This window comes from Grampus griseus, assembly GCF_964374135.1.
Source record: "Grampus griseus genome assembly, chromosome: 19".
Lineage (NCBI taxonomy): Eukaryota > Metazoa > Chordata > Mammalia > Artiodactyla > Delphinidae > Grampus > Grampus griseus.
Window position 1 is genome coordinate 1908162 of NC_139013.1, and position 16004 is coordinate 1924165.

The 16004-nt window shown below is 45.1% G+C and overlaps 1 protein-coding gene across 1 annotated transcript in view; it reads right to left on the bottom strand.

The window, feature by feature from the left end:
• LOC309836630 (uncharacterized protein) overlaps positions 1–16004 on the bottom strand; it is a 29610-nt gene that overhangs the window by 4631 nt on the left and 8975 nt on the right. Inside the window, exon 3 of the mRNA XM_082676738.1 lies at positions 7514–7609. Within this exon, the coding sequence (XP_082532864.1) occupies positions 7514–7609 (96 nt within the window). The remainder of the gene's footprint in view (positions 1–7513; positions 7610–16004) is intronic.

The window sequence follows — 16004 nt, forward strand, 5'->3', positions numbered from 1 at the left end:
ACATTGGGTCTGTTATGCCCGAACAGTCTGGTGAAAAGACTAGAAAAATACACATGATCTAGATGGAGAAAATATTAATAGTTTACTTGAAAACATTAAAGAGGAGCTATACCAATGAAGAATTTAACGTGGGGGAGGTGAAATTGGAGAAAGATGGTCAAAAGGTACAAAATTCCAGTTTTAAGATAAACAAGTCCTAGGGATGCAGTGTACAACTCAATAACTAGCTAACACTGCTGTATGCTATAAAGAAGCACTGTTAAGAGAGTAATCCTAAGAGTCCTCATCACAAGGAGAAATTTTTTTTTCCTTTTCTCTTTTCCTCTTTACTTTTTTTTCTATCTATATGGGTGTCAGCTGAACCTACTGTAGTAATCATTTCACAATATATGTAAATCAAACCATCAGGCTGTATGACTTAAAACTTATATAGAGGACTTCCCTGGTGGCACAGTGGTTAAGAAACCACCTGCCAATGCAAGGGACATGGGTTCGATCCCTGGTCCGGGAAAATCCCACATGCTGTGGAACAACTAAGCCCGTGCGCCACAACTACTGAGCCCGTTTGCCACAACTACTGAAGCCTGCGCGCCTAGAGCCCATGCTCTGCAACGAGAAGCCACCGCAATGAGAAGCCCGCACACTGCAACAAAGAGTAGCCCCAACTCGCCACAACTAGAGAAAGCCCGCACGCAGCAACGAAGACCCAACACGGCCAAAAAAATAAAATAAATAAAAATAAATAAATTAGACAAGCCTCTTAGATAGCCTCATCCACCAGAGGGCAGACAGCAGAAGAACTACAATCCTGCAGCCTGTGGAACAAAACCCATATTCACAGAAAGACACACAAGATGAAAAGGCAGAGGGCTATGTACCAGATGAAGGAACACAATAAAACCCCAGAAAAACAACAAAATGAAGTGGAGATAGGCAACCTTCCAGAAAAAGAATTCAGAATACTGATAGTGAAGATGATCCAAGACCTTAAAAAAAGAATGGAGGCAAAGATCGAAAAGGTGCAAGAAATGTTTAACAAAGACCTAGAAGAATTAAAGAACAAACAAACAGAGATGAACAATACAATAACTGAAATGAAAAATACACTAGAAGGAATTAACAGCAGGATAACTGAGGCGAAAGAACGGATAAGTGACCTGGAAGACAGAATGGTGGAATTCACTGCTGCAGAACAGAAGAAAGAAAAAAGAATGAAAAGAGATGAAGACAGCCTAAGAGACCTCTGGGACAACATTAAATGCAACAACATTTACATTATAGGGGTCCCAGAAGGAGATGAGAGAGAGAAAGGACCAGAGAAAATATCTGAAGAGATTATAGTCAAAAACTTCCCTAACATGGGAAAGGAAATAGCCACCCAAGTCCAGGAAGCGCAGAGAGCCCCATACAGGATAAACCCATCAAGACACATAGCAATCAAATTGTCAAAAATTAAAGACAAAGAAAAATTATTGAAAGCAGCAAGGGAAAAACGACAAATAACATACAAGGGAACTCCCATAAGGTTAACAGCTGACTTCTCAGCAGAAACTCTACAAGCCAGAAGGGAGTGGAATGATATACTTAAAGTGATGAAAGGGAAGAACCTACAACCAAGATTACTCTACCTGGCAAAGATCTCATTCAGATTCGATGGAGAAATCAAAAGCTTTACAGACAAGCAAAAGCTAAGAGAATTCAGCACCACCAAACCGGCTCTACAACAAATGCTAAAGGAACTTCTCTAAGTGGGAAACACAAAAGAAAAGGACCTACAAAAACAAACCCAAAACATTAAGAAAATGGTCACAGGAACATACATATTGAAAATTACCTTAAATGTGAATGGATTAAATGCTCCAACCAAAAGACACAGGCTTGCTGAATGGATACAAAAACAAGACCTGTATATATGCTGTCTACAAGAGACTCACTTCAGATCTAGGGACACATACAGAGTGAAAGTGAGGGGATGGAAAAAGATATTCCATGCAAATGGAAATCAAAAGACAGCTAGAGTAGCAATACTCATATCAGATAAAATAGGCTTTAAAATAAATGTTAGAAGAGACAAGGAAGGACACTACATAATGAAAAGGGATCAATCCGAGAAGAAAATATAACAATTATAAATACGTATGCACCCAACATAGGAGCACCTTAATACATAAGGCATCTGCTAACAGCTATAAAAGAGGAAATCAACAGTAACACAATAATAGTGTGGGACTTTAACACCTCACTTACACCAATGGACAGATCATCCAAACAGAAAATTAATAAGGAAACACAAGCTTTAAATGACACAATAGACCAGATAGATTTGATATTTATAGGACATTCTATCCAAAAATAGCAGATTACACTTTCTTCTCAAGTGCACATGGAACATTCTCCAGGATAGATCACATCTTGGGTCACAAATCAAGCCTCGGTAAATTTAAGAAAACTGAAATCGTATCAAGCATCTTTTCTGACCACAATGCTATGAGATTACAAATCAGTTATAGAGAAAAAAACGTAAAAAACACAAACACATGGAAGCTAAACAGTATGTTACTAAATAACCAAGAGATCACTGAAGAAATCAAAGAGGAAATCAAAAAATACCTAGAGACAGATGACAATGAAAACACGAAGATCCAAAACCTATGCGATGCAGCAAAAGCAGTTCTAAGAAGGATGTTTATAGCAATAAAAGCCTTCCTCAAGAAACAAGAAAAATCTCAAACAATCTAACCTTACACCTAAAGGAACTAGAGAAAGAAGAACAAACAAACCCCCCCAAAAAAAAGTTTGCAGAAGGAAAGAAATCATAAAGATCAGAGCAGAAATAAATGAAACAAAAACAAAGAAAACATTAGCAAAGATCAATGAAACTAAAACCTGGTTCTTTGAGAAGATAAACAAAATTGATAAACCATTAGCCAGACTCATCAAAAAGAGGGAAAGGACTCAAATCAATAAAATTAGAAATGAAAAAGGATAAGTTACAACAAACACCGTAGAAATGCAAAGCATCCTAAGAGACTACCTACAAGCAACTGTATGCCAATAAAATGGACAACCTGGAAGAAATGGACAAACTCTTAGAAAGGTATAACCTTCCAAGACTGAACCAGGAAGAAATAGAAAATATGAACAGACCAATCACAAGTGATGAAATTGAAACTGTGATTAAAAATCTTCCAACAAACAAAAGTCCAGGACCACATGGCTTCACAGGTGAATTCTATCAGTTAGAGAAGAGCTAACACCTATCCTTCTCAAACTCTTCCAAAAAATTGCAGAGGAAGGAACACTCCCAAACTCATTCTATGAGGCCACCATCACCCTGATACCAAAACCAGACAAAGATACCACAAAAAAAAAAAGAAAATTACAGACCAATATCACTGATGAATATAGATGCAAAAATCCTCAACAAAATACTAGCAAACAGAGACTCTGGGATGGCTCACACCAAGGAGTACTTCCCTAAACTTCTGCTGTCAGTCCTTGTCCCCACGGTGAGCCACAGCCTCTCCCTGCCTCTGCAGGAGACCCTCCAACACTAGAAGGATGGACCCCAACCTCCAAACTTGATTCATATGTTGAACCTGAAGACAGTTCACACACCAAGAGAATCTGACAGAACGTCATCACATGAGGGACTCCTGGTGAAATCAGTTTGTGTAAACAGACTAAATTTTCCGTATTGGATCAAGGATGGCAACACGTTATAAGAGCTGAACAAGGAAAGAAGACATGAGAGGAGGCTACAAAAGACAGACACTACTGGGATCACAATGAATCTGAGGTCACAAAACTCTACCCCATGCTGCTTCTGGGCCTTGGAGCTCCATGTTATTTTTCCAGCACACTACCTTCCATTTGTGATGAAGAATGCTACCCATCAGTATAAAGAAAAAAGGAGATGAGGGAACCGCATGGCCACCTAATGATGGTGGTCCTGAACTGAACATGCATCTCTCTCAAGTATGCCTGTTATCCCACCAATAAAAGAAGCCAGCATGACAGAAGTGGAAGCAAAAGAGATGTGAAAGTACAACCTTCAGAAATTATCTTGTGGAGAGAATTAACATTGAACACTGTAACTATAATTATGACGCACTGCAAAGTTTGACACTAGTAACCACCTAAACTTATCTCCCTCTCTTGATTTCTGCTCTTCCCCCAGCTCTTTAGTATTCTTTGTGTACTTCTTTTTTCATCTCCTTCAAGGTTTTACTAAGGGAACTTATAAATTGTCTCATTCGACCTCAAAAACGAAACAAAACACTAGCAAACACAATCCAACAACACATTAAAAGGATCATAAAAAAATTAATTTAAAAAAGTAAAAAAACCCCAAAACACTGTATTCCTATCTCACACTATACTCAAATTCTACCTCAGACCAAAAAGAGTTAAATGTCAAGTGCCAAGCTTAGAACATCTTAGAATAAAACAAGAATATCTTTTTGATATTGGGGATAGAGCAGCATCTATAACTGATAAAAGTATCAAGAATGTACAAAAAAATCCCTACAAACAAAAGGGAAACAAGGTAACAGAAACACAGGCATTTTCCATGAAATGACATTTCAAAGAAGTTGTTTCTCAGTATCCACAGCAGATTAACTGGTTCCAGAAACCCCCTGCTCAATACTAAAATCTGCAGATGCTCAAGTCCTTTATATAAAATGGTGGAGTATTTGCATATAACCTACACACATCCTCCTGTGTACCTTAAATCATCTCTAGATTGCTTATAATATCTAATACAATGTAAATGCTATATATTGATAAATAGTTGCCAGCACAAGGCAAATTCAAGTTTTTTTTTTTTAAATTTTTTTGGCTGCATTGGGCCTTTGTTGCTGCATGTGGGCTTTCTCTAGGTACGGCGTGCAGGCTTCTCATTGCGGTGGCTTCTCTTGTTGCAGAGCACAGGCTCTAGGTACACGGGCTTCAGTAGTTGTGGCACACGGGCTCAGTAGTTGTGGCACACGGGCTCAGCTGCTCGGTGGCATGGGGGATCTTCCCGGACCAGGGCTCGAACCCACGTCCCCTACAGTGGCAGGCAGATTCTTAACCACTGTGTCACCAGGGAAGCCCCAAATTCAAGTTTTGTTTTTTTGAACTTTCTGGTATTTTCTCTTCCCCCCAATGTTTTCAATCTGCTCTCAGTTGAATCTGCAGAGGCAGAACCTGCGGATACGAGGGGACAATTGTACAAATGGGCCTATAATCACATGATAAGGTGCTAAAGGTTGTGAATGAGGGAAATGCAAAGCAAGCTCACCTAAGATATAATTTTGTGCCAGTCTGTTAAGCAAAAATTGAGGAGCCTTACAGCATCAAGGACTGAACAGGACATAACTGGTGGAATCTGGAGAATTATAAATAGGTACATCCCTTTTAGAAAACATTATCACCTAAACTTGAAAATTTGCATAACCTATAATCCAACAATTTTACTCCGAGAAATAACAAAAGACAAGCCTAACCGTGTGCAAGATGACCAATATATATGAATGTTCTTGGCAGCACTGTTTGTGAGGGTGAAAAAATGTAAAAAATTAAATGCCTCAGAGAGTGGATGAATACAATATGAAACAGGAGCATTTTTTACTTGCTTCAAGTGTAAGAAACACGGGCACATTTTTACCTTGAGCAGAGCAAGAATGAAATTGCTGAACAAGCAGAAAGTAAGTGAAGAAATAATTTCCCTAAAAGGTGTACTCTAGACTATGGTTCAACAACTGGCCATGGCCTGGGCCAAGACCTCTTCCACTAGGTGAAAGGAAAACTATAGACTGAGAGTCTGAATGAGTGTGGAAGGGTAGAAGACCAAGCAAGACAAGGGGATAGATTTTTAACATGAAAACTTGCTGACACATGAGAGGTCGCAGGCTGAGACACCTGTCCTGGGGAAGTGGTCACTGCGAGGATGGCCGGATGTAGGGGCCGATGGAGGTGTAGGGGTGAGGATACAGTCTCTGGGGCTGTATCCAGTCTCTAATCTGCTTGGATGGCAGGACCATGCGCTCTAACTCGGGAGGGGAAGGAGTGAGCATCGTGACGGGTTCCTTGCCAGGCATGCTGACTGGGTGCCTCTGAGATATTCAGGTGGAGAAGGGCAGAGAGCAGAGGGCAGAGGCTCGGAACTGCCCCTCTGAGGGGCTGTCGACAGGCTGCACACAGGAACTGCCCCTGAGGGGCTGTCGACGGGCTGCACACAGACACTCACAGGCTGGTGGGGCCGCCCGAGGGACTACGAGGGAAAGAGCATGACTCTGCAGGGGCCCCATCACCACACATGGCGGCCCCAGTGCCCTCAACAGCCCAGATGTGGGGCACAGCAGGACAAATGTCACCGTCAGGTTTTACCAAACAGGAGGAGTAGGGAGACATGCAACAAGGGAAGGCTTCTTGAGTGTCTGGACGGACAGGGTGGGAAAGGGGAGGCAGAAGAGAGCTGGAGAGGAGCTGGGAGAGGAAGGAAGGCCCTTTTCCTCAGAGGTCAGAGGGAAACGTGAGATGCATTACTCATTACAATACAGGGACATGAATGACACCAACGGCTTACTTCCCACGAGCCACTGACTGCGGCGCAGACGCTTGTGCTAAGCGGTTTTATGCTTTAACGCGTTATGTGACCACGTCCCCAACAACCCGGGGACGGAGCAACTATCAGGAACAGACTGAGCGCAGCAGACCACACTCGCCAAACCATCTGCTCCTCCACTTGGACACATGGCTCAGCCCCATCTCCCAGCCCCGTCCCCCGAGTGTGGCCAAGCGCCTAGTGCCTATCAATGGAAGCGGGGGGCTGGTGTTTGTGCGAGTCTTCCTTGCCCTCTCACTCTACTCTGCCTGCTGCAGGAGGTCAGGACAACCTTCAAGCCACATGCTGACGGCAGAGTGGACCCGCGTTCCTGAACAGCTGTGTGATGCACAGTCACACGGACCGGGTGCGCCTCAGAAAAAGTGCTTCCAGGGACATCCCTGGTGGTCCAGTGGTTAAGACTCCGAGCTTCCACTGCAGGGGTCACGGGTTCGACCCCTGGTCGGGGAACTAAGATCCTGCATGCTGCGAGGCATGGCAAAAGAAAGAAAGAAATACAAAAAAAGAACAAGTGCTTCCATATGCTGAGCACCAAGATGCTGGAGTCTGTCTGACATGGCAGCTAAGATTTAACTTAGACAAACTTATATATACAAAGACACAAGGAGATCCCGAAGTTCACCAGGGCCACAGAGCTGGTGATCGGTGAAGCCCAGGCAGCTGGAGCCCAAGACAGCTTGAAGCCCAGGCAGCTTGAAGCTTGAAGCCCAGGCAGCTGGAGCCCAAGACACATCTCAGCTCATGCACCTCTATCCTCCAGGAGGACAGAGGGACCTGGGGTCAAAGGGCTCCGTGGCCTCCAGACCACCACAGAGGCCCAAACAAGACACTTCCCCAAGGAACCAGGGCCAGCGACCTCCCCCTGCAGGGTCTCCCAGCTGCCCAAATCTTGGCTCCTACCTGGACAGGTGCTTCGGGAGAGGTCTTTCTTCACAGTCCACAGCTTCTGCCCCTGCTCCAGTTGGAAGATCAGCTCAAGTCTGGGAACAGGACACCCTGTTCATGGAGAAAGGAAGAAGACACTAGGATTTCTGTGAAAACAAAGAAAACCCCTCGATCTAGTGTGGGACTTCAGGATGTGGACAAGACCTCAGAATGAAGCTGATTCCACCCACAGAAATCCTGACCTAGAACCTGGAAACCAAGGTCAAAAACACCAATGTTGCAGCTTCCCTGGTGGCGCAGTGGTTAAAAATCCACCTGCCAATGCAGGAGACACATGTTCAAGCCCTGGTCCGGGAAGATCCCACATGCCACGGAGCAACTAAGCCCCTGTGCCACAACTACTGAGCCTGCGAGCCACAACTACTGAGCCCGTGTGCTGCAACTACTGAAGCCCACACGCCTAGAACCTGCGCTCTCAACAAGAGAAGTCCACAATGAGAAGCCTGGACACCAGAACGAAGAATAGCCCCCGCTCACCGCAACCAGAGAAAAGCCCGCATGCAACAACGAAGACCCAATGAAGCCAAAAAAAAAAAAAAGAAAAAAAAAACACACCACCAATGTTGGGATCCAAGGACTTTAGACTGCAGTGCTGGTTGTGTAGACAACACCTATTCCCTTTGACCTCCACTGCAGAGTTCCAACTCTATTCAGCTGCAGCCAAGAGACACAGAGAATATGACCGCCTCCTTCCAGAAGGTGTTTACTAATTAACCCAAGTGAATTTCAACCACCTGTGCATTAAAATCTCCTGAGATGTCTGGTTCACATCCAACTGAAACCAAATAGGGACTTCCCTGGTGGCACAGTGGTTAAAGAATCCACCTGCCAATGCAGGGGACACAGGCTCAAGCCCTGGTCTGAGAAGATCCCACATGCCACAGAGCAACTAAGCCCGTGCACCACAACTACTGAGCCCGTGTGCCACAACTACTGAAGCCCACGCACCTAGAGCCCATGCTCCACAACAAGAGAAGCCACCACAGTGAGAAGCCTGCACGCCACAACTAAGATTAGCCCCCACTCGCTGCAACTAAAAAAAAGTCTGTGAGTAACAACGACCCAATGCAGCCAAAAATAAATAAATTTATTAAAAAAAAAAAAAGAGAGAAAGAAACCAAATCTCTGCAGATGAGGCCTGGATACCTACAGATTTAAAAAAACCACCCCAGATTCTGGCATCAAGGGAGGGCTGAAAACTCTGGTTTCCACCAACTTGCAGGTGACCTACACCAGCCCTCGGGAGGAGAGAGCTCTAGTCCAGGATGGCTGAGTGAGGGGACCAGCCAGTGCTGTAGTCCTGCAGCAGCCTGGGTCGCCTGCGAGGGAACCTGCCCAAGGCCCTAGACCAGGAAGAAGCAGACAACTGGGCTGGCATCCACCAACCCGGTAGCCAGCCCCACCTCTGAGCTTCCTACTGGTGAGATAATAAATTTCCTCCAGGGTGAAGACTGAGCCGGTCTGTCACATACAGCCAAACACAGATGCAGGGGAAAGACACACAGACTCGGCAGGAAGTCGACGGCAGAGGTGCCAGGACTCGCCGACAGCTTCTCTGTCAGGTCCAGGGTTCATCAGTCATCACTAAGCAATGTGCTCTCCTGTGTGCTCCGTGCTCAGCACGGGGCTCAGCGACAGCGACCAAGACCTCCCTTCAGCTGTCAGGAGTCATGTTCCCTAGGACCTCAGGGCCTTTGCACATGCTGGCCCTTCTCCCTGGAAGGCTGTTCTCTACCCACCTTGCTTCTTCCAGCTACTTCTCTTTGGGTCTCAGCTCAAGTGTCACTCCCTGAGAAGAGTCTGCTGAACAGTGGCTGAGTGCACATGCTTAACCAATCCACCACGTCACTATGAACTTTTAACCTTAATAATAATTGAAAAGTTAACATTTATAGGGTGTTACCATATCCCAGGGACTGTACTAAGCAATTTAAATGCATTATGTTGTTTAAAATGGATGGAATAATTTAAAGAACTCACATATTTAAAATAATGACTCTTTTCAGTCAAAGTAAAGTATGTCTCCATTGAGCTAAGTCTTTTTTTAGATACCCAGCAAAATTCTGAAGAGCACTCCTCCTGTCTAGGTCCGCAAGGGCTGTGAGTCCCTAGCTGCCACCTGATCTGGGAAGAGACGGAGCACTTAGTCTGTCTCGCCATTGTCAACACACCAAGTTTCTGGGCTGGTGACCCCGGGGCAACCAGGTAACTGGCTACTGCCTAACGCCGAGGCCCCCCCATAGACGGTTGGGATTCAAGTGTGATCAACTGAGCCAACAACACTGAAGTCCGTGGGGGGCTGCTCAACTGAGCTGCCCACCACCCTATGAGAGACTGATGGCACTGCCTGCCCTCTGAGGGCACACCTGGCCAGAGTCCAGGCACTGGTCCCTGGAGCAATACAGGGATGCGAGTGGCATAGGGCACCCCCCTCACACATGCCATGGCACAGAAGAGGCTTAGACTGCTTCACAGGCAAACCTTGCCATGGCTGCTTGCCTTACTGTTGTTGCAGTTTGTCCCAACCACATAGCGGATAAGAGATCCCATCTCTGGAGACTGCTACTTCAACGTATAATGGCGGGGGGAGAAACAAAGGAATAAGGAATATTGTTTTTGCTGCCCTTTGAGACACCTGACGATGTTTCTCAACCTACTCCAGATTGTGTAAGCCCGGCCAGTGTGTCCGGCACTCGTGAGTGCTGCTGCAGGCCAGCACGTGGAGAGCTCTTCCTCAACACCAAACTGTCACCCCGTCAGGACACTGCCACCACCACTGCTGTCCTGAGGCATGAGCCCCAGCCCCTCCCTAGAAAGGCAGGCTGCCACTCACAGTGGTTGCCACTTGGGACTGCTAAGAGCCTACCAGGTAAATACCCAAATAGAAGAAAGAAAAATGGTGGTGGTGGGGGCAGAAAGGTGACCACCCCACCCCCCAAAAAAGATTTTGTTTGGAGGCAGAAAAAAAAGGAGTGGGGAGGAAGGGGCTCGTTATGCTGTGGACCAGGGCCATCCAGGGGAGAGGCTGCATCTTGGAGGCCCCAGGCCCCTCCGCCCTTTCCTCTCCTCAGCAGGAGACAAACTAAAACTAAAAACCAGGGTTTTAAATGGCTGAAAAGCTCAAAAGGAAGAAAGAAGGGAAGGGGGCACATTATTAACCTTACATATCAAGCAAACGCCAGGTCTAGCAAACATAATACTGGTTCTAGACTACTTATTGATTTATAAGCAGTAACAACAATAAAAAACCTTAGATAACAGAGAAAGAGAATAAAAATTTAAATAACATACAACATATAACTAAGTTAGAACTCTGTCTATACTGACCCAATTGGAAATCCAAAATTTATATACTAAAATTTATATAATTATTATATAATAACTACATATGGTATAACAAAATTTATATATTAAAAAAATTTTATCACCAAAACAAAACAGAGCACTGATTGGTTTGTCTGACTCCACAACACAGGTTTTAAATTATCTTTAGAATTTGCTAAAATGCACCAACTGACAAAACTTCATGAATTTAATACTGGGGCTCAAATAATAGTTATACCTGGGGATCCCACTAAAATGAAACACTCTACTCCACCACTGTAAAAAGTACCTAAATATTAAAGAGAAAGAATAGGTATATCTCACTTTGACTGTAGTTTACCTGAATTTCCTATAGCCCTAGTACCCACTGTCCTAAAGCATCCCATATTGGGCATAGATGCTCTGACACAATACACAATTAAAATAACTTTTTGGCACTTACAAATTAATTGGCTTGATAAAACGGGACCCTACAGACCCGAGTTAAAATAATAATTCAGCCCAATGTAAGTTGAAAAGGGGCCTTTGGGGAATAAAACTTTTATATAAGACCTAATTAATCAAGGGGTGGTGATCCCCACTGCTTCTCCACGTTGACAGCCCAGCTCTGCGTGTTCTTAAACCTAAAAAAACACAGGGCACCTCGCTGTGAGTTACTGCAATCTTAATGCCGTGGTCCCATCTGTTAGGGTTCCTGTTACTGACTGAATTGTGTCTCCCTAAACTGCATGTGTTAAACCCTAATCCCCAGTGTGATCCTATATGGACTTAAGGCCTTTAAGGAGGTAGTTAAGGTTAAATGAGGTCACGGGGTGGGGCCCTGATCTGGTAGGACCCATATCCTTTTAAGAGGAAGAGAAGGCCTCTCCAAGCCAGATGAAAAGTCAGGTAAGGACACAGCAAGAAGGTGGCCAGCAAGAGATCCTTATCAGCAACTGAACTGGGACTTCCAGCCTCCAGAACTGTGCGAAAATAAAGCTGCTGTTTAACCACACAGTAATGGCAGCCTGAGCTGACTAACAAGATCCACACACCCAATATCCAGTATTATTAGAACCCGGTAATTACTCTTCAATTACAGATCTGGCTAACGTGTTCTGCTGGTGTGTATTTTGACAGCCTCTCAACCTCGGTTTGCCTTCGCTCTGAAGGCAAATAGGACTCCTCCCCAGGCTGCCCCGTGGGGTGGCTCAACAGCTCTGCCAACACCCACACCCTCTGCAGCCAAGACCTCAGCTGCACCCACCCACCTCTCTCCAGGAGCACAGGCGATGTTACATCAATGACAACCTCGTCTAAGGAGATTCATTTGACACGCTTGTGACAGTGAGTCCAACACCTTTTAATCCTTTGGGGACTAGTTTTAGATAAAAATACTATTTAGTATTACTTTGGGTCTGGTGGCCACATATTCCTCATTTATAAATTTTATTTACTCTCCCTGATGCTGATACTTGCAAATCAGCCCAACTTAAATGGAACTCCCTCCAACAAAAGCTCTAAAATCTGCTCAAAATACTGTTAAATAGCCAGTCCCATCAGTGTCCTCAGAGACTCCTTCACCAAAGAGGCTTTGACAACCTCTTCTCACACCTCCTCGAGTTTCTGAATCACCTACCAGGGCCACAGATGCCCAAGGGCTTCTGATGTAACAGACTGTCCCCTCAGCCTGGTACTATATGCTACTAAAACAACAACTAACTATACACAAGGCTCTCCGGATAATGAAGGCTGTTGCAGACCCCAAGCCACTGACCGCCACACCCAGCTGCCCATCAAGCTTTGGATCATGGCAACAGCACATCACAAGTTCAGCACAGCTCCTGAGGCCCCAGGACAGGATGGAACCCAACCTGGGCCCTCTGACATATTCCTCTTGTAGGACAAGGTGGGTCCTTGCCAGATGCTGTGGTGCTGGAGGAGGGCACCTCTCCCCACAGCCCTTGGCTACCTGGGGAGCACCTTGGGATTAAGTGAGTGAACAGTTGTGGGAGTTTGTGGATCTCTTACATCCACAGCACATGATGGAGCTCAGTAGACTGATGCTGCTTTCTATCCTGTAGCCAGAATGTCCAAATAAAAAATGGGATCTAAGAAACATTTCTTGGTCTATTCAGGGGGTCATCTTAGTACTAGATGCCCTGATCAACAAACGGCCTCCTCTTCACATTCATTATAAACTGTTGGGTCATTGCTTAAAAACTGTCTCCTTCAGGGTAAAGAAACTCTTGTCTCACCAACACCCCAAAAGTAAGTCAGTCAAAATCACACGTCCTTACATTTATAAAGGCCACAACGATAGGCCTTGCCAGGAAGCTCCTTACTCCCTTTGGAATTACAGACATTACTGACAATAACCAAGATACACATTTCACTTCTCAAATTACACAATGCTGGGCTCTGGAGAGAGGTAGTCAATAGAGCTTCATGGCCCCAACAGGCCCCAAATAGCTGGTTTAACTGAAAAACATAACGATTTCCTTAAACAGCTCCTTTTCAAACTCCAGTCTGACAAACAAACCCCTCATTGGGCCTCTATCTCACCCCTTAGCCTTAATTCAAGGCTCCTTGAATCACATACCTTTAAAAATGTCCCACTGCCCTTTCCTACTCTGGAAGGGAATGTGCCTCACCTCTATGTACACAAAGACTCGTTCTACAGGAGGCCATTCACACTGTCTCCCCTGCAGTTACACACAGAGCTTCCCATCATCCCATGAGGCTGGAGACCAGAAGGAGGGAGCACACGCTCCCAGCACCCATTAGCCACAGACTGCCCCACAGGCCAGGCAGCTGGTCACCTGATATGGAATCCATTTGCCCTGAACTTCAAAACAAAACAAAACAAACCAAACCTTGAAGAACAGCCATATGGCATTCTGGTAACTGTTGCTCTTACTATAACTGGTCTGGGTACTTTCATTGGTTTATAAGTCAGAGGCCTGAACCCTCTGAGGAAGCCACTGTTTCAACCAAACACGGCAAATACTGAGGCCCACATCAAGTCAAGTGTGCACGTACCCACTTGCAAAGGATACCCTGCCCCACGTCCCAGACCAAGACCTCGCTGATGAAGATGACTTCACCTGGGGACACGAAAACCTTCACCCCAGCAGATACCCATGGACTTCCTCTCCTAAGACAGAAATCAGACCTGGGACCTTTTTGCTTTCTTCTATTAGGGATTCTATCATGTTCCTGAGCTGCTGTCTGTGACCCTGGTATATGCCTCAATCTGCCAAAAGGGAAATCTCCAACTTATAGCTGGTTGGTCAGGACAGGTTGTGAGGACTTGTGACTGACATCTGAAGTGGGTGGGTGGGAGGTGGAGGGGCTGTCTATGGGACTGAATCCTTAATAACCTGCGGAGTCTGTGCTAACTCCAGGTAGTTAGGGTCAGAATTGCCTGGTATGGAAAACCCAGACGTTTGATATCAGAAGTGTTATGAGGAAAAAGGATTTTGTTGGTTTGTTTTTTAATTAATTAACTAATTAATTAATTAGTGGTTGCATTGGGTCTTCATTGCACATGGGCTTTCTCTAGTTGCAGCGAGTGGGGGTTACTCTCCGTGGCGGTGCGCGGGCTTCTCATTGCAGTGGCTTCTCTTGTTACAGTGCATGGGCGCTAGGCACGCACGTTACAGTAGCTGTGGCACATGGGCTCAGTAGTTGTGGCTCGCGGGCTCTAGAGCACAGGCTCAGTAGTCGTGGTGCACGGGCTTAGCTGGTCCTCAGCATGTGGGATCTTCCCGGACCAGGCTCGAACCTGTGTTTCCTGCATTGGCAGGCAGGTTCTTAACCACTGCACCACCAGGAAGTCCCATGTTTGTTTATTTTTTACAAATACCACACTAACATGCACACACATGTATATATACAAAGCCATATTTTTAGCACACCTTATAACTCCTGAAAGATTCTCTTAAACACTCCCCAAATTACATATCGATTTTCTTGGCTAATGCTACATAAATGGGAAACTTAGTTATGAGCCTGCCTGCAAGGACTTCCTATATCTCTACTTATATTCTTCTTTTTCATTCTCAAAATGGTTTTCTATACTCTACAAGACAACTTATGCCATACCTTCTAAAACTCTCCACTATTATCCCCCAAAGTTTCCTTAATATGATGTGAAATATCAGAGCACACCCTTCATGTGCAAACCAAACAATCCAAAACTACACCCTTGCCCACCTCTTTAAACCTCGCACACCAGGCCACTATTCCTCCTGCCTTAACTCAAGCAGATCCAGGTTCCAGACAATTAGGGACACCCGTAGTGCCCCAAAGCCTGTTGGAAATATTCAAATCTCACAGATACTAATTAATACAGTGGGGACCCTGTGACAATTTCAATGAGTGGAGCATGAATAGTGCCTGAACAGTCCTGACTCCTGGTCAGGGCTCAGGGTACCTGCACAGTGACAGTTATCAATTGCTTATTAAAAGTGACCCACTTAATAAATGTTTTCTTAGATTTCTTCAAAAAGGGAATCCCGCATTACTCTGATAAATGGGAAACCCAGGGTCACTTCCATTGATGGCAGGTCACCATGAAAAAAATGCAGAAGTGAAATCAAAACAGTGTTCTTAAGTTCCAGAGAGTTCAGCTGCCTTCTGTTCAGGGCTCCTGGCCTAAGGCTACTGCCTCTGTTGACAAGGGGAAAGTAGCAACAGTTGCAGGGGTAGGGAGTGTGGGGAAGGCAGAGAAGCTATGTTAGGAGGGAGCACTAAACCCAGACTTCCCGTCAAACACAGTCAGGAGGCAGGAAGAGAAGAAATGATGGAATGGTTACATCAGGCTGTATCGCAATGCCAGCTGAACAAGTGTCCCTGCACTCTCAGAAACAGGGTTTCTCAAGCTGACATGATAATTTAGGTCAAGATAATTCTTTGTTGGAAAGGTGGGGAGGAGCCCATCCTGCGAATTATAAGAATGGTGTAGGATCCACATGCAGATTGTAATAACCAAAACTATCTCCAGATGTTGCTGAGTTTCCTCTGGGGAGCAACATCATCTCTGGTTGAGAACCACTTTTATGGTTATAAATAGGATGATGAGAGAAAGTGAGAGGGATGGGTGGACACTCCATGAAGTCTGGTGGTCAGAACACAGCTG